The sequence below is a fragment of the Aphelocoma coerulescens genome, chromosome 2 (genome assembly GCF_041296385.1).
Source record: "Aphelocoma coerulescens isolate FSJ_1873_10779 chromosome 2, UR_Acoe_1.0, whole genome shotgun sequence".
Taxonomy (NCBI): domain Eukaryota; kingdom Metazoa; phylum Chordata; class Aves; order Passeriformes; family Corvidae; genus Aphelocoma; species Aphelocoma coerulescens.
This window is the reverse complement of record NC_091015.1, coordinates 34,633,681-34,656,246: the sequence shown is the minus strand read 5'-3', so window position 1 is coordinate 34,656,246 and position 22,566 is coordinate 34,633,681. Positions and strand designations below refer to the sequence as shown.

The 22,566-nt window shown below is 37.4% G+C and overlaps 1 protein-coding gene across 4 annotated transcripts in view; it reads left to right on the top strand.

Annotated features, from left to right (window-relative positions):
* Positions 1-22,566, top strand: part of LOC138106432 (islet cell autoantigen 1-like) — a 68,868-nt gene that overhangs the window by 6,147 nt on the left and 40,155 nt on the right. For all 4 annotated transcript variants that reach the window (XM_069007022.1, XM_069007021.1, XM_069007020.1 and 1 more), the window contains exons 2-7: positions 3,774-3,820; positions 5,560-5,598; positions 8,768-8,939; positions 10,788-10,860; positions 12,593-12,716; positions 14,873-15,071. In XM_069007022.1, the coding sequence (XP_068863123.1) occupies positions 5,582-5,598; positions 8,768-8,939; positions 10,788-10,860; positions 12,593-12,716; positions 14,873-15,071 (585 nt within the window). In that variant the 5' untranslated portion in view covers positions 3,774-3,820; positions 5,560-5,581. The remainder of the gene's footprint in view (positions 1-3,773; positions 3,821-5,559; positions 5,599-8,767; positions 8,940-10,787; positions 10,861-12,592; positions 12,717-14,872; positions 15,072-22,566) is intronic.

The following is a 22,566-nucleotide window of genomic DNA, read 5'->3' as shown; positions in this document are numbered from 1 at the left end:
TTACAGTAGTAGCTATTCTTGTAGTTAAGAGTAGGAATACTTCTAAGTCTGTGTCTAACCTTGATGGTGAAAGTCCCAGACTTCAGCATTCATGTCTTTTCCTGCATTGACAACATGGATAATTCAGATCTACAGGCTGTTAAATTCTCTTTTACTTGGGAAAGGCAAAGTCCAGTGCCATTTGAAGCTCCTGGTCTGTGTGTTTGTAGACACACCAGAGAAGATAAAACTGTACCCTGTCTAGTCTTCATCTTGCAGTGAGACTGCTTCTTGTTTTGCAGACCCATTTACTTGGTTCAGTTTGGTCACAGCTTCCAGGGAGCAGAGTGGAGGAGATAGGTTGTCAGCCAAGAGGTGTTGGAGGCACAGATGGCCTAGATTCCCTCACCTAACCACATTTTCTTCCCTTCAAAGTATTTTACATAAATGAAACTATCACTCTTTTATATATAGAAAATTTTTTGTTGTTACTTAGTATCACTGTACTATTACAGTATTAAAAGTTTCTTGGAAGATTATTCATTTTAATAAAACTGTTGACAAAAGTAAGTCAACTGCAATGGGTGATTCTGCCGTATTTGAAGTTATAGGTTTGCAAGGATTTTTGGTTATGGAAGTCTGTTGGGATTTGAGGAGCCACAGAACATATTATCTGCTTTGAAAGAACAGCAGACTCAGAGGACAGTTCTGGCAGTGAGAGTGCAGACTCATCTGTGTGTTTTGATGAGCATATTGCGTTCATATAAGGGTTGCTGAATTCTGCTGTGCTGCTTGTTCAGTTCCCTTTCATTGTTTCTGGATGTATCTCAAAAGGATGTGTTGTTCAATCTACTGCCTTCCTGCATTACTGCTGGGTCATCTTTGGGTGTTAGATTTGCTCTGTACATCAGCATTTACAATGTTTTTACAAGGATTTCAACTCATCTCTTTGTTCTGAGAAGCTGTGATTAGATCAACAGTTTGTTTTATATACAGTCTTCAGAGTTTAAAAGATTCCTGTTTGATGTCTCTGGTTGCATCCTTATTTTTTTCCATGTGATCTGTTGTCTGAGCTAAGAGCACAGTAAGAGCCATGTAACCGATGCTTAGACAAGAAGAGATACTTGAATTAGGGGTAAAGCTTTTGTTTATTGGTTTGGTTTTTAAACTGATTTCCTCATAACCTTGGAGAGTATTAAGATCTGAACGTTACCATGCCATGTGGCACTTCTTAGGCTCATTGAAAAAGGGAAGTAAGGTGGCTGACACTGGTATACAGACTTATTATCAATGTAGCTGTTGGAGAGAAGGCACTCCTACAATCTTTTCCTTATACAAGTAGAATCTAAAGATTATTCATAAAGTTGTTCAGCTCTTGGGAAACAACTTATGCTGCATCAAAATATGATAAAGCTAAAGAGAAGCAAGCTTGTACAAATGCTGTGCAGAGCATGAGCTGGAGGGTAAGCCTAGGGTATACTGCAGTTCAAATCACACAAAACACCATGAAAGCATTTTCCTGTCTGCACAGAAAAATTTACATGTTTATTCAAGTGGTCTTGGAGAATATAGAGAATCAGAGGATTTTCCATAGGAATAGAAATGCCACTTGCTGACAAATGTCCTCCATCAAGTTTTGTTCCAGTGTCATAGGTAATAAAATTTCTCTGTAGGATGATGAGTATGGGAGAAATAACATGAAGTTCTGTGTGCATTTCAGGTATTTTGGCTTCCTGTGGAAATAATTTGTGGGTGATTAGTCTACCACCCAGAGGAATTCTACCATAGTTGGCTGTTTGCAGGACCATTTTGGTTTCAGCGTTTCTTGTTACCTGTGGCAGAGCGCTGCCTGAATTCAGCTCCATTACTCCTGAAGCCAGGCTGAGTCTAGAAACAGTTTTGATGTATTTCAGTGTCCAGGCTGTGCCTGTCTTCTCTGGCATCAGTCTGCAGACTGGATGGTTTGTGGAAAGTGGTGCTGAGGCTTCTTGGTGGCTCCTCAAAAAAACCTGTTAGGGGTTTTCAAGGTTTTGGTAGGGCTTGTGACCCCACCTGGTTCTGTACTGGAATGGGTCTTACAGTGCTGTGGTCCCTTGTGTTCCAAGCAGACTTGTTATGAATAGGGCCAGCTCAGGTTTAATGCTTAAAGTGAGGTAGCATTAATCTCTCTCAAAACACTGAGAAGCACTTGCAGAATTACTGGAGCCATGAGTGGACTTCTTCAGGAAGCCTCAGATCCATCACTATGCAGTACTAAATGTGGGTTTGTGTACAGTCATCTGTAGTGTGGCACTGCTTTCTCTGGCATGATAAAACCAGCTATGCTTGCTTCCGACACCCACGCCCTCATCTAGAGTATCCCTCCCTTTTGTTTGTCAAAATAAAGTCTGTCGTGGAGATCGCAAGTGTTGGGTTACTCTTTATTGTCAAAGATCTTGGAAACTTCTCAATACAAATGCTTTTCTATAGAGTAGTGATTTTTTTTTTTCTTTTGTTAATCATCGTCAGTATAATGCTATTTATTGAAACTTTTTGTTTGTTTGTTTTAATACACTGGGAAGAAAACAAACAAAAAAGTCCCTTACATCAACTTGTTGTGGCAAATTAAGCTTGTTTTTATATCTAAAACTATATGATAACATAAGTGAATTTTAAATTTGACTGCATCTTTTTGGGAGAGTGTTGGGTTCAAGTTAGTGTTGTGCTTCTATTGTAGTCAGCTTTGGCAAAGACCAACTGGCTTGTTAGTTCTGTTCGGGACATTTGTCGTGTTCTTCGAAAGCATAACACAGTTCAAAACCTAAAGTAGTGAGAGGTTATGTGCTCATTCTTGGTCTCTCTCTGCAGCCTCAGGCCAGCATTTTGTGACTGTAGGGATTCTTCATTACATGGCTGTGAAATGTTCCTTTTAATTCTTAGATATGTCCCTGGGCTATTTCCAGTCCACTTTTATTAGTATCTCTCACTTTTTGAGACTAGACTTAGATTTTGGTATTTCTTTTAAAAAAATCTCACTGCTTTCAGCTAAGCCATATGCTTTTAATAATGTCCTTTGTTAGAGCTGAACCAGTATCTTAACCCTCTTTGGTTCGTGGACTTGGAACAGACAGTAACAACACATGTAAATCAGGGCCCTGTTAAATTACTGCAGAGACAATTTATACTGCACATTATTTTTCAGCAACTACACTTCTGTTCACTCAATGCTAGTGCTCACTAAGCTGTCTTTGCAAACTGAATTCTCATTTAGGACCAAAAGTTAGCTCCATCCTAGTAATAAGTGGGCCCAAGGACTGAGCTTGTGTCCTGGGCTGCTGCTTGTTCCCACTGCTTAATTATAGCAATCACCCTGGCATGTTTTTATCTATACTACCTAGAGCGCTCAGGGACTTTTTTCCCTCCTGGCATGTTTTGGGTGATATCCCATGCCAGGGGCCATTTCCAGCAGGCAGCATAGGTAAGACTCCATTTCTGTTTCCTTCCACCCTGGTTGACCATAGGACACCATCACAGCAGGTCTTGTAGCCTCAAACACCTCAAATGCCATCCTGTCACACAGCAGAACAGAGAATACATGCCCTCATTTTCATACCATGAAAATATTGTCCACTTTGAACATAAAAATTCCCACAAAGAATATTTTCAGGGCATATGGATGCTATGTAGGACCTGGAAGAGTGTAACTAAGAAGATCTGAGAGTCTAAAGGTAAGGTCAGATGTTTAGGAAGAAAGAGCATGAGCTATACTTGCAAATGAGAACTGTTTCACCATGACCCTATTTATTTTTTTGTAGGGACATTGGTTTCCAGGAGAAGCAGGTGGACGTGTACAGTGAGTAAGGTCAGTGCCTTACACCTTTTCCCCGTATTGGTCACTTATACTTTGTTCCAAGTAATATACATGTTATTCCACCTAGATAGACTGTTCTTTACTTCCTGTCAAGCCAAGTGTGCTGCTGAATAACTGAGTCATGGATGTGTATACAAGCTCAATCCTCTGGTCTTATCTCACTCACACACCCCCACAGTTGACTTAAGGAGGACCAGTGTGAAAACAGTGAAGTCAAGAATAAAAAGGTTTTAGAAAATGAGTTCATAGCGCCTGTGCCTATGGCTCTAGAAACAAGAGCAAAGCAGTCCATTCTGTATCTTGTCTGACTCAATGGTTCTGTAACACAAACAACAATCTGAAACAATTATTTCTTCCTCTTTCTTTAGCTGTTGACCCTTACATTTAAGCTCTGGTCTGAAGGCAGAGTTAGGAATTTTCTCATGATCTCTCCTGCAGTGGTTAAGAGCATTTCACAAAAATTGCAATTCAGGCAAAATTCCTGCTCTGATATAATCTTGCAGTATGTCATGGAACTTTGCCAGGAAGTTTCACAGGTACTGACAGCAGAGAGGTTAGACTCAGAAATCTGGGATTTGGCTCCATTCAGCTCCAAATGGAAGTGCATGTGCTTCACGCTTGCAGGAAGCATTCAGGTTGTTTGCATTCCCTTGTTTGGGTTCCTGCAATCTGTTCCAGTCCTTTTGCCTCTCCAGTGCTAACCACACTGTCTGTATGCAGTACTGTGCTAGGTACGTTTCCACCATCATGGCTCCCCTTTGTAGCTCCTTTTCTTTCTCACTTGGATTAGTGCCAAAGTTTAGTTTCAGCACCATTACCTCCCTAGCTGCTTTTTCCATTACTCTTTTCTTAGTTAGCTTCATACCTTAGTGGTGCCTGTTGGTATGTTTATTCTGTGCCTCTTCTTGTCAAAGGCCATTCCCGAGCAGCACCATCCATCTCACCAGTTTAATTTTGGTCTCATCCAGACCCTGCTGCAGTGCCTCCGTTCCCATGTTAACCGTATGCTGAAAAACAGTCCTCTCTGAAAGCAGCAGAGGAGAAGCCTCTGGCTTGGCTGTTAAATTTGGCCTGGGAGGAGTGTGCTTAGGTACTGGTGGGAAGTGATGTGTATGCCATATGGCCAGCTCAAAGTATCCTGGGAGACTTGAGTATCCAAACTGGGGATAGTAATTTATAAAATCTGAAGTCCTAATGCATACAAATCATATTCTATCCTTAGGAACTGGGGTGTCCCTCATAGAAAAACCGTCTGATCATTAAATTTCACATCTGTGACTCAAGACGTGATGTAACTAGTGTTTTTAAAAAATAGATCACTGCAGTATAGGCAAAAAAAAAAGATAAAAAGTAACTGAATTTTGTTGTGACTAAAACTTGGAGGAAAAAAAACTTGACTGAGAGTGATACCCAGCATGGACAATTTTGGCATGCCTCCTCAGAAGTCACTGAATTTATGACTGGTAAATTTTCTTTTGCTTGAAAAACTTGCTAACACAGAAGGGTTGGCATCACTGATAGCAGCACTTATATCCATTTGTAATGGATTTTTGCAATAATTTTGTGTTACACAAGGAGGGCATTTGGCTCACAGATTGAAAAGTTTCCTTTTATAACATGGTAAAGTAGATGCTGCAGCATAGTAATTTTCTGAGAGAAAAGATACAGAATTTCTAGTGTTTAATTTAAAAATTAAAGATACTTGCATTAACTGATAATTTCTTATTTAGGTGTCTGAAGAAAACAAGAATCATGGAAGGTCATAAGTAGTAAGTATCTTGGTAATTTTTTTTTTGTTTGTTCTAAAGAGCTAACAGTGTTTTGTATGTGGATTTGTTCAGCTGGTTTATCAGTCTCGTAATTCAGGAATCTATATTAATCCCAGCACTTTTAAAAATCTTTTTGTGACCTTATATTAGCTCATTTTTATTCCTTGCACTATGCCCCCAGAATTTCTGGTGACCTCAGTTGAGGTAGCTCTCAAGGCTGGTTAACATCAGATGAATTATGGTGTTTTCTTCACTTGTCTACTGAAATGAGGTGTCAGTTACTTGCACAGCTGTAGCAGAAGTGAAAGCACACAACTAGCCAGGCAGCTAGGGCCCTTATAATACCTTGTGGGAAGTTTGATGGGTTTTTAAAAATTATTCATAATGCAACACTTTTTTTATTAAAGTCTCATATTCTGTTTTCTTATCATGCAGGAGGATTTTTTTTTTTATTAGAGGCTGTAAAGTTTGTATTTTCAAGGTGCAGCATGTATCTGGTCAATATAGTCTTCACCTAACTTGATAGGTTGTGTGTTGTCAGTGTGTGTAACGGCTTGTTTGTACAGAATTCCAAATAAAACGTGGTATGTTTTGTACGTTTTTTTATTTTCTGCTGTAGCACCAAAAGACCTTTATTTTAATTTTAATTCATAAATTAAACTCTTGGAACTAGTGTTTGTGTAGAATTAAATGGGTAAATATCTTTGCTTTTCAAGTTAGATGAAGAAGGTAAGAAATGCTGTGTATAAGTGCTTTTTTTAAATTATGTCCTTGCTCACTTCCAGTTCAATTTCCTACCATCTCTTTGGTGATTAAGGCACTGTCACCTAACTTGCTGATTAAAAGTAACTAAAGCAAGTAATATACCCCCATGAAAAAAATTTCCTTTTCAGGTTAAACTGTGTCACTAGTAACTGTGTAGGGTAGATGTGCTACCCTTTTGGGGAACATGTGTACCAATTGCTTGTTTTTTCAGAATGGCTGTATTACTTCACAGCAAATATATAGATATAGATACATATAATCAGAGGATCATAGAATGATTGAATGACCTGGATTGGAAGGGACCTTACAGGTGATCTGGTTCTAACCCCCCTGCCATGTGGAGGAACAAGTGTCTCAGTACATCACCTGATGTTAATGTTGGGTCTGAAGATCTCTTGGGGTAGCATCTCTGAGCAGTATGTGTGTTGTGAACAGAGCTAGGGGTCAATATCTCACTAATGAACCACAGTTTGTCACTCCACAGGTGGAAGGTATCTTTTCAAAATAAACTCGACCTATTTAAGTTTCATGGAGTACTCAATATAGCAATTTTTAGCAACCACGTACTTCTAAAAAGTACTGCAGCTTTTTATATATGGACATAGGGAAGATGCATGTACTTCTGTACAAATTAATAATGGAATAACACTTCCTGAAAGACACCAAGGTGTCAGAGACTGAAATATTACAGTTTATGACTTAAACATTTTCTTAAAGGACTTCTAAAACTGTATTACAAAAGCTGCAGAGAAGATTACTGCACCCTGAATGGGGCCCTGACTGAGGCCTGACACTGCTCGCTGATGAAGATAAGATAAAGTGACAGCTCAGGGCTGGGGACATTCACGGAGCACAAGCTTAATGCCTCCATAGTCGAGACCACAGCCCCAGGGCTATCAGCTGCCAGGGTGGCACAGACCCTTGTGCCAAAGGGTGGAGGGAGGAGAGGCTTTGGGTATCTTGAAAATGCTTGTGGTCAGAGGGGCAGTGGCTGCCCATCCTCCACTGTGCAGAGGAGCCCAGCTGAGGGGTCCTCATGGCAGGGGGGTGGGGCTTATCCACAGCAGAAGGGGGTGACATGGCCCATCACAGGGGCCCCCCTCAAAGGGGTCTGCAGACCCTGCACCAGAGCACCAGAGATGATGCAACAAACCCTCAGTGTTGCAAGGGACAGTGTCAAGCTGGCCCCTGCAAGATGAGACACATGGGCATTCCTACCTGGCCCAAAGTGAGTATTAATCCACGGGATTCTGTACTCTTTGGCATCTGGTCTGGTGGCGTGGCTGTGGTGGTGACAGGGGACCCTCACCACCAGAAGAATAGGTGGAGGGGAGCAATGAGATGTTGTTGGGACCCTTGGATGGGTGATATGCTTCCACCTAATCCCTGTCACCTCTCCCTGTCCCCCCAACCCCCCATGCACACTTCTTTCTCTATTTCCCTTCCCTTCCCTTCCCTTCCCTTCCCTTCCCTTCCCTTCCCTTCCCTTCCCTTCCCTTCCCTTCCCTTCCCCTCTCTACTATTAAATAAAATACATCCATTTTTTGGCATCAACATTTAATCTCATTTGGTTTTAATCTCATTTCTGGGAATATTTTGAACCTTCTAAGCTCTTTCCAGTTTATGCACAGAGACTTAGCTTTCTTTGCTTTTATGGGTTTAAACCAGATCTTAACACAAGATTTCATTGTAAAGCTGTATTTTCTATTCAACTGTGTTGGTATGGTTTAAATATTGTGGAGTATGGAATTTATATATTGCACTTTTTATTAGGTCTGCTTCAGGAATGCAGAATTATTTGTCAGGGAAAACTAATCCTTTAAAGAAGTTACATACCCTACATACCTGCAGTTGTCATGTAGTCAATTGTATAAAGAGACATGTGAGATATCAGTCTTTTACATGGCATGCTCAAAAGAGATGAGTGTTCTTCTAATGCTTTTTTTATTCAATTACAAAAAAAGGAGGGCAAGAAGTAGTCTAATCCTATTCATAAAATGAGATTCGTGAAATCCCAACAGTGCTGAAATGTCATGAAAATTGCTACCTGCTTAAACTCTGCTAGTTCGCTTGAAACTCTCCTATTAATTATACAAAATAAAAAGTGAATTCCATGGGCTATAAATAATTTCATAATGCATTGGGAAGAATTCTTTGCAGCTGTTTATTAGGCAGTACTGCATGGTTAAGACATTCAAATTGAAGTCAGTGTATTTTTCAGAGTAGGGTGGGAAATATAGTACTAATTTAATTGCTTTTTTATTCATGCACAATGAGGAACCTCATGTTAGAATATATGGCATGCAAATGCAATATTCTTAATGGAAATGTATTAATTGAGTGTGTTAGACTTATTTTTAAAGCATCCAATTGAAGTTTTTAATTTTGTTTGTTAATATTCTAGCAACTATCCAAGAGAATTTTATGATCAATATGCTCAAAGCCAAGAAAAATCTGTGGTCAATAAAATGCAACAGAAATACTGGAAAACAAAACAAACCCTTATAAAAGTTACAGGAAAAAAGGAAGATGAACATGTTGTGGCTTCAGATGCAGATCTGGATGCAAAACTAGAGGTTTGTAATGTTTACATAATGGGTGTTCTCTCTTTGTCAATTTTTAAGGTGTTTTCCTTTCCATGTAATATCTCTTCCAAATTCTGACAGAAGTACCTATGTAAATTCAGGGAATGTGTTGGAATTTTGTAACACAAAACCCCATGTCCCTCTAACTTTATTTGGAACTTAACATATTTCATATTTATTTTAATGTTTTAGGGACAGATTTTCTCCTTTTGTTAGTGGGGGGATCAGGAGATCATCTTTATCCTTTGCCTATGTCAGTTTAAGGTAGTTGAGGTTTTGTTTTTAATAGTATATATTTTATAGAGTGTACAAATGACATTCTTTATACAAGTGTAAAATACCACATATACCAGAAAAACATGCAATATGCCAAGGAGCAAGGTGCACAGTGCACTCTGCTGTGGAGGTTTCGAGCAGATTAGTGGGTTCTGACATGGCCAAAGAAGCTTCTGAAAGTCTGTAAAATAAAACCAAGAGAAGGAATCTGCTGTGTGACAAATACAGTCCTACTGTCAGTATCCTCAACCCCACTGAGGAAAAAAAAAATAGTTAAAGGTTCTACAAATTGAAGACCTCAAATGTCTTTGAGACAAAGCAAAAAATTGAGGATGTACTACAGAAGTGTAATAACCCAGTTAATGTGCATGTAAGTTTTGTTTGTGTTGTTTTCTTATGTGAGGGTAAATGTTTTGCCTTACTGGCTTTCTTGCAGTTTCTTAAAAACAATATTGACTTAGGATTCTCAGTTTATTTAGGTTTTAGCTGAAATACAGGAAGCTGTATTACAACGAACACAAGAACAGTGATACTTTATCACCTATGTAGTCTTCACAGTGGGTTATAAATCAAGAGTATTCATGTAAAACAAGCTGGAAGTATGGAACAGTATTTTTAAATAAATACCTGAGTTTTTACCATGTCTACTGTGTTGCAGAGTCATCAGGAAGGATGCTTTGTTAGCTCAGGTGAGATAGGAAATAGGGAAACCTGTGTTCGTACCAGTGAAATAAGCATGTTTTGGACAACTCCTCACCTGCAAGTCATACTCCGTGTTTAAAAGACAAGATCTGTGAACATTTGCAGTCAAGCAGCACTGAAAGAAGGCACTTACTGTGCCAGTGGTCCATTTTACTTCTAGCTGTCTAATGCCTGATATGGTAGAGTTTAGGTTTAAGTTGCAGGCTGGAGGTTGTAGATGGCCAGACAGAAAGAGTAGTAATTTTTCTATTGCCTAGAAACAATCATCAAATGTAGTTGTGACTGACTTTTTTCTTTTACCTCTGCTTCCTTTGGAAGCTGCTGCTTTAGAAATTTGCTTATGCCAATAAAACTTTGTTTAAATCAACAGCTTTCTGTGTTGGCTGTACCTATGCAAGTTTGTTCCACTAGACTTCACAGTGTCTATGAAAAATTCAGTATGCTTATTTCCACACATGAGAATGATTGGTTGATAGATATTTTGATAAATCTGCTCTACCGTGAGGTTTTTAGAAACAGATTTGTACATCTTCATGTCTATACAAAGATATTACCTAAAAACCCTCCCCAACAGAAGTAGTTTGGTTAACTATCAACTGTTTATTATAGATCTGTTTCCAAAGTTATTTTTTCTTTATTTTCTTTCTGTAAATTTATGGTTGATCAGTCTGTAGTTTCAGTGAATGACTTAATTGAAATAAGAGCACCATTGATAAGAAAAATACTAGAAATATTGCTCATTGTTCAAGAAGAGAATAATGATCTCTAATAATTTCTACAAAAAATTCTTTCTTATATTTTATTCCTCAGTGTTTCTTGCATACACTTGACAAACTTTTGTGTATTTTGTTTATATATCAGCTGTTCCACTCTATTCAGAGAACATGTATGGAGTTGCTGAAAGCAATTGAACTGTATCAAAAAAGGATTTGTTGTAAGTATGCTCAAACACAGTAGTTAAAATGATAAGAAGGTCTGCATTATGGAATCATTTAACAAGTGAAAAGGTAAAAATGAAAGTGGGGAATTAGTAATTTCATACTATTCAAATGTAAAGATAATGTTCCTTACAGGCAGCTGAATGCAGATTTGCTTATTTTTTTGAAGATTTCCCAGTTCTGAAGTTTTATATGTTGATATAATGCAGTGATAGCAATAATGGCTGGAGAAAGCATTCTTTAACTTCTTTAGTTTTTTTTTCCCCTTACTTGGTTGGCTTTTGTAAATTCAGAAATACGTTGTCTAGAAATCATAACTCCTTTCTAAACTGTTTTAGTGTTTTGTCTTTTTTGTTAATCAGGATTGCTGATGAAGAATTTTTGGCTTACTACTGTTTTATAATTAAGTAATGCACGCTATTATTGTGAATTTGATAATGCTGACTTGATTGTAACAAGCGTTCAGTAATTAGTGACAGTCATTAGTTAGAGATGAGGGGGACCGAATTTGGGAAGTTTCAAACAGCAAGTTGTATTAAATGTCCTCTAAAGGTTCTCTGCAGTCACTATTATTTGATTTCTGGCCTGAAGAAGAGACTCCAGCTCTGAAGTCATCTTCCAATTTACTGTCTTTTGTTGAATGTTACCCATATTTTGTTAAGCCTTTCATTTTTCTTTATCCAAAGAAAGTCAGAGAGAATGTTTCAGAATCAGGAGGTAAAATGAAATACAGAATAGTAGTGTATAGAGTTCAAGAAGTAGCAGGTGAAATCTGTGATGCAAAGATTTGCATCAGATGCAGATGCGCATCTTCTACCAAAGTCTGCTGAGTCTGCATTGGAGTTGACTGTCAACATTTTGAAAAATGCCAAGAGGATTCAAGAGATGTTCTTTCGTTGGTTTAGGCCATTCTCCCTCTCGATAGTGGGTTGAAATTGGTACTATAGGAGATAGCCACTTTAGAAGACAAAGAGATAAGGGCATCATGAAATGTTTTTGTAAGGTTCTTCTAGATCTAGGGTCCCAGTTTAGAAGTATTCAACAAATCAGTGTAAAATCACTTCATCTTCTTTTTTAAAAAATGATCAGTTACTTTGAGGTAGATGTATTTCACATAGTTGAAATACATTGTTTGAATTGTATAGAATGGTAAAGTTGCCAAGTAATCTTGCCAAGTAATTTGAAAGTAAATGTTCTTTAAAATGAAGTACTGTATTTTTCATGTGAAATTTTATGTAGTCAAGCATGAAAAATGGTGAACAAGAAAAAAGCAAGTGAATGAATTTTGGTTAGTACAACTTGGAATTAGCTTCAATAAAAGTATGCTGCCAAAGATAGCTGAGGCAGTCCAAGTGGTAAAAAAGAATTAAAAACCAGCCTACCAAACCAGACATCCCAAAAAACCCAACACTGAAAGATACTGCAATCAAGACAGCCGTTTTTGTAATATAACCAACCTATATTTTTTTTTTTTAAGAAAGAAATAGCACATTTTTCCTGTTCTCTTTTGGTGCTGATGGAATTTTGTGATTCTTGTTAAGTGTATCAGCAAATGTCTCAAATGAACCAGATCTTCTATTTACTAAATGCGGGAATGCTGTGAAATTATTTATTTTTGCTTTGCTGCTTGGACTTCGAGTGACTTAAGCTGTTTGATGTTAGGCCAGTTTTAAAGCTGTTAGGAGACAATTAAATAACATATTTGACAACTCATTTATTTTTTGTTAGTTCTGTCTCAGGAAGAAAATGAATTGGGAAAATTTCTTCGATCACAGGGTTCTCAGGATAAAACAAGAGCAGGAAAAATGATGCAAGCTACAGGAAAGGCCCTCTGCTTTTCTTCTCAGCAAAGGTACATTGCTGTCTGATTTACAAAGTACTTGTGATAGTGGTAGTTGATTCACCATTGGCATAATTCATTTGTCCATTTGAAATATTTCAGGAACCAATTGATAGGAGAATTATTGACAGAATCTTCTGTAGCATTGGCAATATTAGTGGCTTCTTGAATTTTGCCTGATACTGCTTTTTGTCAGACCTGCTGTGTCTGTATCTCAGATCCCCTGCCTGTGCCTGTTCAGCTCAGTAGTTCTAAAGCTGTACTGGAGCATCTCCATGGCCTCTCCAGCAGTAGGGTTGTAAAGGAGCTGATGTCAGGTCCCTCTCCTGCTTGGTGGCAGTTGTTACTCTGCAGAGAAATGCCACAGCAGGCTCACTGTGGAGGTATCTGGGTCCTGCAAGGGAGGAAATGAGTAAGGGAATACTTTTTTCTGAGCCATTGAGTCTCATACCTTGACTAGACAGAGGAGAAAGGAGAAGTGTGAATGCCATCTCCTGTTTGAACTTTACACTAAAGTCCCTCTAAGAGAAGATCCTAGATCTCTACAGAGCTCATGCAGCTTGTGTAGGAGCTAGTAAAAGGTAAGGAATCCAGGGGGACATGCTTACTAACACCTGCTGTTAACCAGAGCCCTTGATGTCTCACTCACCCAGTGTTTGCTCTAGGAGTTTAAAAGTAGGAGTACCTGATAGCATTATAAGTATTGTGATGCTCTTTTTAACAGCATTAGGACTATGAAAACATGAAGTTCACTATCACTGACAAAACAAAGTTCTATTCCATTACATTTTATGGGTTTGGGGGGGGGGGAGTATGCTTTTAACTGCTGTGATATTTTCTGGCTTTAGCTTAACAATGCAGTTGTTTGGCTCAAAATAAAGCACAGCATACAGAGCACTGAGAATTTCCTATGTTTACTTTGGGCTAGAGTTTGGTCATTAGCACCTCCAGTAACAGCCATGACTGGGATCTTTAGGACACATGTAAAACACGTTTGAGCAAAAGTGCTGATGACTTGCTTCTTTATGAAGCTTAACTGTTAATAGAAATTTCAGTGCATATCTACATAAACTAAATTTTCTTTTGGATATCCAGGTAAGAATCTGTGGAATGAGAAAAAATGTAGTGGAAAAGAACAAGTCACAATAAATTCACATATTATTATAGCTCTTGCTCAATGCATTTTTAAGGCATCTTTTACAATAAGTTCACATAAAAATAAAACCATTTGTGTTTCTTCTCTTGAGCTATCCTCAAACTCTTGTTGAAGTTGGGACTGCTTTTATTTATGTTTCATGCTCATAGCTAGCTCCATAGCTGGAGATCAAGAAGACCTTTCTTGGGTTACTGGAGCTGAAATTAGGAATTCTCTTATGCCAAGGGACTTCCTACCACATTAAACTAACTGTGCTGGTGTGGAACTGATTGAACCCTCCAGTGAGGTGCTGCTAGAAACCAGGAGGAAAGCAGAAGCAGCAGGAGGAAGCAAAGCAAAAGGAGTAATCCTGTCTAGTTTTGAGATCCCATTAGTAGCTTAAGTGATGGCATAGTGAGGACGACAGTGTCCCCTGCTGCCTTTCCAAAGTGTGGTTGCCAGAAGAAGCATCTAGGAAAACATCTAAATCCTTTCAAAAGGTAAATGTCCTTCAAAGGAATTGTTGCAATTCCGAAAAAAAAAAAAAAAAAAAAAAAAAAAAAAAAGGGAAAAAACTCAGATATCTGGAAGATGACTTCCACTTAATGGAAGTGCTTTTTGTGATGTTTAGCATAACAATCCTGATACATCTGTGATAGTTTTCCAGTAATAAATACCTTGGGTATATTTTTATAGTTGTTAAATGAAACTTGTGAAGAGGAATGGTAATAACATACAAGTGGCTTGTCAGAATAAAATACGTAGGTTCAGTAGAAGAGGTTTCTTTTCCACTCATGTGTAATTGAAAAGTCGCTATTTGAACAGAACAGTTGCAAACACAATATTCATGCAAAATTACTCTGTTTCATGTGTACCTCCAACCATGTTGAAAAATTGTCTGGACATACACTATCACTTAAGTGAACTGTGTTGGCTGTGTGTGTTTTTTTGAGTGCTAGTGAACTGTCAGGAGTTGGATATATGTTTAACATATTCCTCTCCTTCTTCTCTTTCCCTCGTGCCTTCCCCCCAGATTAGCACTCCGTACTCCTCTCAGTAGATTATATCAAGAAGTGGAGACTTTCAGATACAGGGCCATCTCAGACACGTGGCTGACAGTGAACAGAATGGAACAGTATCGGACTGAATACAGAGGAGCTCTACTCTGGATGAAAGATGTGTCTCAAGAGCTGGATCCAGATCTTTATAAGCAGATGGAAAAGTTCAGGAAGGTATGAAGTTTCCTCTAGTTTTCTAGAAGGGGTTGCCTAATGAATGACAATGAAGCATGGGTTTGATTCTTCCAAGGAGGGCATAACTGAGAAGCAGTAGGGATGCCATTTATCCTAACTAATCTGTTCTGTGTGGGCTGTAAGGAAAGGCATTTTTTAGTAGTATATTCAACTTCAGCATACATTTTTATAATTTAGATAATACCTATTTTTGAAGAAGATTGTCTAATTTTGAATACTTAGTGGTGGTGCCTGAATGACTAATGGAAGAAGATGTCTGCTGTCAGAGGGGGAAGGGAACATTGATTTTTACAACTAAAAAAAGAATAACAGAAGTGCCCTACTATCTGTTGCTAAGTTTTGAGGGAAGTTAAAGACCAACATTTGCAAAATTCGCTATTGTTGGATTTTGGGGAGGAGTTGCAAATCTGGAATTTATTTTTAGGTTCCTTATGCAGTTTTGCTAAACACTAAAACTGCTAAGGAGGTACTCTGCATAAATAATCTTGGTTCAGTGTCACTCAAGTTTGCTAAACTCCTCCCCTCCCAAAAGACTTGCAAAATCACAAGTCCTAAGTGGTAGTCTGCAGTTTTCCCACCAGATGAGAGTATAGCATTTATTTGGGCTGATCCTGTGACAGTTCAGGAATGCTCATGAGACCTTCATATTTTCCATTGAGACCCTAGAGTAGAGTTTGTTAAAAGCCTGTAATGTTCACAGTTGGCTGTTCATACATGCTGGCTATAAGACTTAGGATCATAGGTATAACCTAGTGGCACATGCTTTGAGTAAAGGCAGTAAAAAAATTTACAGAAATTGTGTCATAATTGCAAGCAGGGGTCTAATAACAGAAATTGTATTAAAGTGTACATGTATATATGCATATGGCTTAGAGATGGGTAATGTATAAAAGAGAAAACCCTGTTGATTGATGGCTTAAGCAGTCTGTAACTGAAAGGGTTGGAAGATAAAAGATATATAATTGGGGATGTTAAAAGCTTGAATAAACTATCCTAAAGGAAAGGACTGGCATGCATCTAACTATGCCATTTTTTGTAAACCAAAGTGGTGGCAATAGTAATTAAGAAAGGGATGGAACAAATAGTACCCCAGCTGGTCGTCTCATCTTTACTTAATGCCTCAGTACAGGGTATTCCTGTAAGTCTTGTGGCACCAGACATATATTTTATTATGCCCTATGGCAAATGTTTGTAATGGCAAGTTCTTGCAGGTAAAATAATTGGTATGGTCTTGGCCTCAGCTGATGGCTTATGTATAATATTTGATTTATTAGGAAAACACTTAAAAATGGAATGTTAGAATGAATAAAGCAATACTGGTAATGGTCATAGAAGACTGATTTATAGCTTTCTTGCAAAACAAATGCTATGGAAAGCATAAATTACATAAATGGAAAAGTAATTAAAATAACGTGTTTTGTACAGTGAGCTGCTGTAGGTAAAAACTTAGATGTGAAATTTCAGCCATCTTGGGTTGCTGTGCTTCAAGGTCAGCAAAAAAAAAGTTGTTTGGGGTTTTTTTTTAAGTTCTTACAAAATTTAGTAGCAAAAATGTAGAAATACTAAGTATTTTAAATATTTCTAGGCCTGAAATAAGTTACATTCTAACTTATATAAACTTATCTAAAAAAATAAAAGTAGATTCTAAAATTCTGTAGCATGACCTCAAATAGTTAAAAAAAACAAACTTGAAAGTCTTTTGAACATTTCTCCAACTGGCTGTCAACTGAAAACCTTTCAGTTCACATTGTAATGCAGAGAACAAAAAGCTCTACTTTTTGTAGCCAACAAAGTAAAGAAATGCCCCTGGTATCCACTTCCCTACATATCCCATCTGTGCAACAGGCATATCAAACTAGTCTTTGAAGATTTAATACTTGAAGAAAGTACACTTTTCCTTTTTGAATCTGGAAAAAAAATACTGAAATAAAATCCTCGAGCATAATGTTCCTAGATAGCTGTTGCTGAGCAAGATCTAAGTTTTTTTTAGTGCATTACAAAAATTAGTGGTGGATACTGTAGTCCTAAATAATTAAAGTAGACAAGTTTTTATTGTCTTTTTTTTTTCTATTTTTGCTTGCAGATCTTAATTGTGCCATAGTGTGGCAGTGTAATGCTGAGGTTTTAGGACTTATTTTGGTTCTGTAACAACAATTTAAGAAGTCGTGCTAGTTTTGTGTTGAGAAAGATGTTATAATTATTTGTGTAAGGTTTTTGATTCTTAAATATGCCATTGCCAGAGAGAAGTGTTTTGAGCTGGAGCTGCATATTGAGTGATACACCACCAAGTAGTTATTGAAGCTGATCTCGTCAGAGCACTTGAAAGAAAGTTTTCTTTAGACTTCAGATTGTAAAAATCCAAATATTACTTTAGTAAACAGGGGTTTTTTTTCCAAGTAAACAGTGCTGGTTTAACAATCTTTAATGCACCTAGTGCATCAGCAGTATTTATATCATTTAGTTAAAGGACTGTTTTTCAAGTCTGTAGCCTTTTATAATGTAATCCTTAATGTATCATTATGTATACAGATATGGTACTTGTTTTTGGAGACCAAAGTTAAATCAATCCAGATGGGTTTTCATACCTTCCCTCAGAATAGCTCAGGCTAAAAGATCAATAGTTGAGTCAGTATTTTCAGAGCTGATAAAATCTGAGTTAAAACATTGACATTTTTGTAGCTCTCTTTCAAAACAATGAGGTACTTGAAAGAATTTTCTAATGCTGTTCTTAAGGCGTCAGTCTAAGTATGCAAGACCTAGCAACACTACCCCTTTCAGAGTGTCTCAGAACACTGCAGAGCAGCCTTTTTACATTGTTGTTTGAAGATATCTATGTAATTGTAGCTACTTGAGTCAAACTAAGGAAATAGGTATTTACTTTTCCCTGCAGAGTTCTACAAATGCTATGTAACTTCTTTTTTTTTTTCCTATTAGCAGTTTTTAGGAACAGTCCAGTGCTGTTCTGGTTACAGAGGTCTTCCATCTCAAGTTCAGAGTTTGAAGTGTTCCTTGAGAGCATCTAAACAGTGCTGTGATATTTAGAAGAATTTTAATGAGCTAATATCCGTTTACCAAATTCTCCACACTGATCACGTTTTTAAGGTTCTTAAATCTAGTCTCTTTTATCCGTCTGGAGACTGTACACTATAACATGAACTGTGCTGTGATGTTGTAAAAGTGTAGACCAAATGATCCCAGTGCTGGTGTCCTTCTTCCAGCTCTGAAAAGGTTAAGCTTTTCCATGCATTTTCTGAGCAGGAATGCCACAGTGTGTAGTGGTAAGCTATGATGCCAGGCAGCAGCCTTCCATGTGCCGCCCACAGGAGCACAGGAGGGACTGCTCTTTAATTCTACTTGCCTGTGCTATCTCAGATGCATATACAATTCAATATACACTTTCTCATCTTCTGTACATTTCAGTGCCATCCCTAACAAGTAAAAAGTGAGAGCTGAAAAAAATTGTCATGCTGACCTTTAGGCTAACTATAAGAAAATTACATCTGTGGCATGATAGGTTGTTTATCATGCTACACTGATAAAGCAGGTTAATGCTTTCTATATTTGTTTTTCGCTTCCATCGTTCTTGTACTCCTCTGCGTCCCCTTCATTCTGAGGCTTGAACCAAAGCTGGAATATCTTTGTAAATACCCAGTGGCTGTGCTGGGCTCCCTGTGACAGGCTGCACTGCATCTTAGTGCCCAGTCACCTTAGTCACCTGTTGCTTTGCATGCAGCTGTTGAGAAACTTGCAAGCTTGCAGCTGAGTTGTTTGGATACAGTTTATCTCCAGTTCTTTTTAGTTGTAGCCCTTTATATACTTGAAACAAAATAAATGCCCTTAAACAGCATTTAAAGATAAATCTGACAAGAGAAGAAGGAAAGTTCAACAAGAAGAACTCATAATGACATAACGATAACTTAAACTGTTGTTGTTATAAATGTACCAATATAGGGAGTAGCTGATCTGTGAAAGCTTTCCTTGCATATCTTTTATTTCTTAAAAGTTAGAACTTGTGTGGACAGCCGGGAAATAATGAAGATATGGGTAAATCTGTTAAATAAAAGGCCAGAAGGGAAACACTGAAGTATAAGTATTCATTGTAAAGGTTGCAGCAAGTATAGATAAGATACCTCTGCTGCAGCCTTTCAGGAAGACTCAGGACCTACATCTCTGTTCCCCTGCTGTCCCTTTGCCTGTTACACTGCCTGGCACGAGGGCATTTTAGCTTGTGTGATGATGAAGGTGCTGTACCATGTTATAGCACCATCTGCTACTCCCCTGTCCATCAGCTGCAAACACCCCAGCAAGCCTAAAGGCACTGTGGAAATGTGCTGGAGTATTGTTTTAATTTTTTTTAATTCTCTGTTACTTTTGAAAACTCTTGGAGAGTTGAGAAAATGCAAAAAGCCTAGGAAAGGAGAAAAAACAAATATGATGCTGATCTTTGAAATAAGAACAGACTTGGCAGTTGCCATCCTTGGAAAGTAAATTTTAGTTTCTGGTAAAAATAAAGTGAAAAGGAAATCTGTAGGCATTTAGAAGCTAGCAAACTGAAGAGCAAGTAAAAACACAGGTTTATAAATAACATTACATGTTGGGATTTTTTATATTTTTGCCTTTTTAGTCAAACTGTTCATTTAATGGAAAACAAATTGCAAATCTAGATTGTTGCATTTCCCTATGAGTGATTACTGGAAAAGCAAATTTAACTTTACTAGAAAAATAAGAGCTCTCAGGAGGTGAGAGTTGAGAATATTGGCCAAGGAACACTAAACAAAGTTTCAGAGGATCATAGAATTTAAAGATGGAAAGTAACTTAGAGATCAACTAAACTCTCTTTCTGCCAGGACAAAATTGTGCGTCTGTAATATATTTTCCAAGTGTTCTTCTATATCTAATAAATATAATTCATTTGAGGGTGACCCTCTTAGAAATTTGTGGTGGTGTTTGTTGGTCATGTTCTAGTTCAATTATTAAAAGCCAACCAAGAAAAAATGTGCTAATGCTATTTGCATCTGCAGATGACATTGAGCTGGAAAGTCTTTTGATTTTCCAAGCAGCAAAGTACACCAGCATCTTAAAGAAAAATGTCTTTGGCCATGGCAGTCACAATCGTGTAAATAATAGACTCTAAGTTGTCATAGTTACAAATAGCAGTGTAACTGATGGATGTTTAGAGCCAGCTAGGGTAGTCACTGTTGACCAACCTTAGGTTTTAAAAATTAACAAAAATAATTAAAAAAAAAAATTTCAAACAGTAGTCATCTCTGTTTCATTTTAGTTGATACTTCCCCAGTAAATTTCAACTTCATGTGAAAAACTTAAAGCACATTTATCTTGAGGTGATGATAATACAGGCCCCTGCATGTGAGAGGGCACATGTTGGTGTTTGTGCTCTGGAGGTGTCAGAAAGATCTGAGTTGCTTTAGTAGACCGTACACTGGATATGAGATGTATGGCACTGTAATGTGAAAAAAGAATGGTGGCTTTCGTAATACCTGTTAGGAATCTGAGATAGTAAAACCTATCACATTTATAGATATGACTTTTATCACTTTTGGTTCAAAATCTTAGTTTAAAAAAAAAGCCCCCACCCCTTCTCTTCACTGATTTGGATTCCTCCTTCTGCTCTCTAGGATAGGCGAGCTGTCTGCAAGGTAGCTGTGTGCCCTAAAATTAGTAAGATGGTGTCAAAATGCACTCTGAGATCCACATCTTAGTGTAGCAATGTGATAGCAGAGATAGAGATAACAGCCTGCTCTTACGATATGTTGATAAGCAACACCTGCACATATCACTTCTTGTGACATGCCTGTGCCATCAAGACTAGGTTTGGTTTCATTGTGGTAGGGCATAGCAGCTAGACTATGGGTTTTGAAGTCATTTTTTTGTTTTAGTATGGAAGTATATGGTGTTGGAAATGCTAAATTTCATGATTTACCTAGAAATCAGGGTAGCGAAAAACAAAGCACACTAAAAAGTGCTCTTCAATCAAAATTGTAGTTATTGCTTTGTCATTATTTTCTGTCCTTGAAAAAGCAGATGGAGTTCCAGTGCTGAGCATGTTTTCATTGAGGAGTTTCTGTTATAATATTCTTTCCAGGTTCTCCAGTCTTGTATTTAGTAACATTAAGTGGAAAAACCAAAACATTGCAAGATATTTCACATACAAAATGCTCAAGCACTTTAAGGCAGTTAGGAAAGATGAACCTCTTTTGAAAACATGACCTTTAGCAAAAATGTTCTTCACAGTAAAAGCATTTTATAGTCTTATAACTTTAAATTACCATTTCAAGTACCATTTGTAAGACTCAGAGTACATAATGATACAAAAATCAATTATTTTCTGAAGCCATTTCATGTATATTAAATATCACTGATGATTGTTACTGGGTTAAAAGCAAAGCAACAATGTGTGATGGAGATGCCCTTTTAAAAACATAAGAGTATGCCACTTAAAAATAGAAACAGACTTATTGAAACAGATTACATCATCTTTAGAGGTATTGCTTGTAGAATATGGTTGCTTCCAGACATTAATGCTTGCCCTTGAGAAATGGTTTATCATCTGTTCAGTTATTTTTAAGAAAGAGGAGTTTGAGGTGAGAGTCAGAAAAATGGCTGTAAAGTACAATAAAATTAAGTGCTAGACTACAGATACAATGTAGTTTTTTAACAACTTTGTTTCATGTAACCTTGCTGAAATCCAAAAAGGTAGATTTGGGTTATTTGTACATTTTCAGACTTGTATTTTTTTTGCGAAAAGGTAGGCAGACACATCAGACACATCCTAAAAATTTCTGTTCACTTAAAGAGCAGAATATAAAATGTTTCCACAGAGTACAGTGACTATTCTAAAAAAAAATTGGTGATTTAAATGAATAGTCTTAACTTCTACTTAATAATTGGGTTTGGTCCCAGTATTAAAAAGTCTCTCTCAAACATGGTGGGATAAAAATTAAGCTCCAAGAATTTTCTCATGTCTAATAATTATAGAAATGTGTAAATATTAAATTTAATATTGGATTTAAAAAAAAATCTAGAAACAACTGAACACTATTTTCTGAAATATTATGCTGAAAATGGGAAAGAAAAGATGATTGCCTAGACAGTTTCTGTTGCTCACATGAAAACTCAGACCCTGCAAGTTGGTCTATGTGGGCAAAGCCTGTTACCCATGAGGATCATTTTGTGAAATCAGAACCTAAATGAAGTGTAAAAAATATGACCAGAGTAGGTTGTGAAAAGAGAAATGAGATTTGGAAAATTCCCTCAGCCTTAATAATCTGAAAAGTCTAGGAGGATAGCTAAAGGAATATTTTTTAAAAATAAATGAAATACAGATGTGACTGAACTAAGAGAATTCTGCAGAAGCGAAGAATAAACAGGAAGGGGAATACAGCTGTTGGGGAAAACACTGTTTACACAAGAGAACCAAGTTTTTCTATGGTCACCACTGCCCAGGAATTCTTCT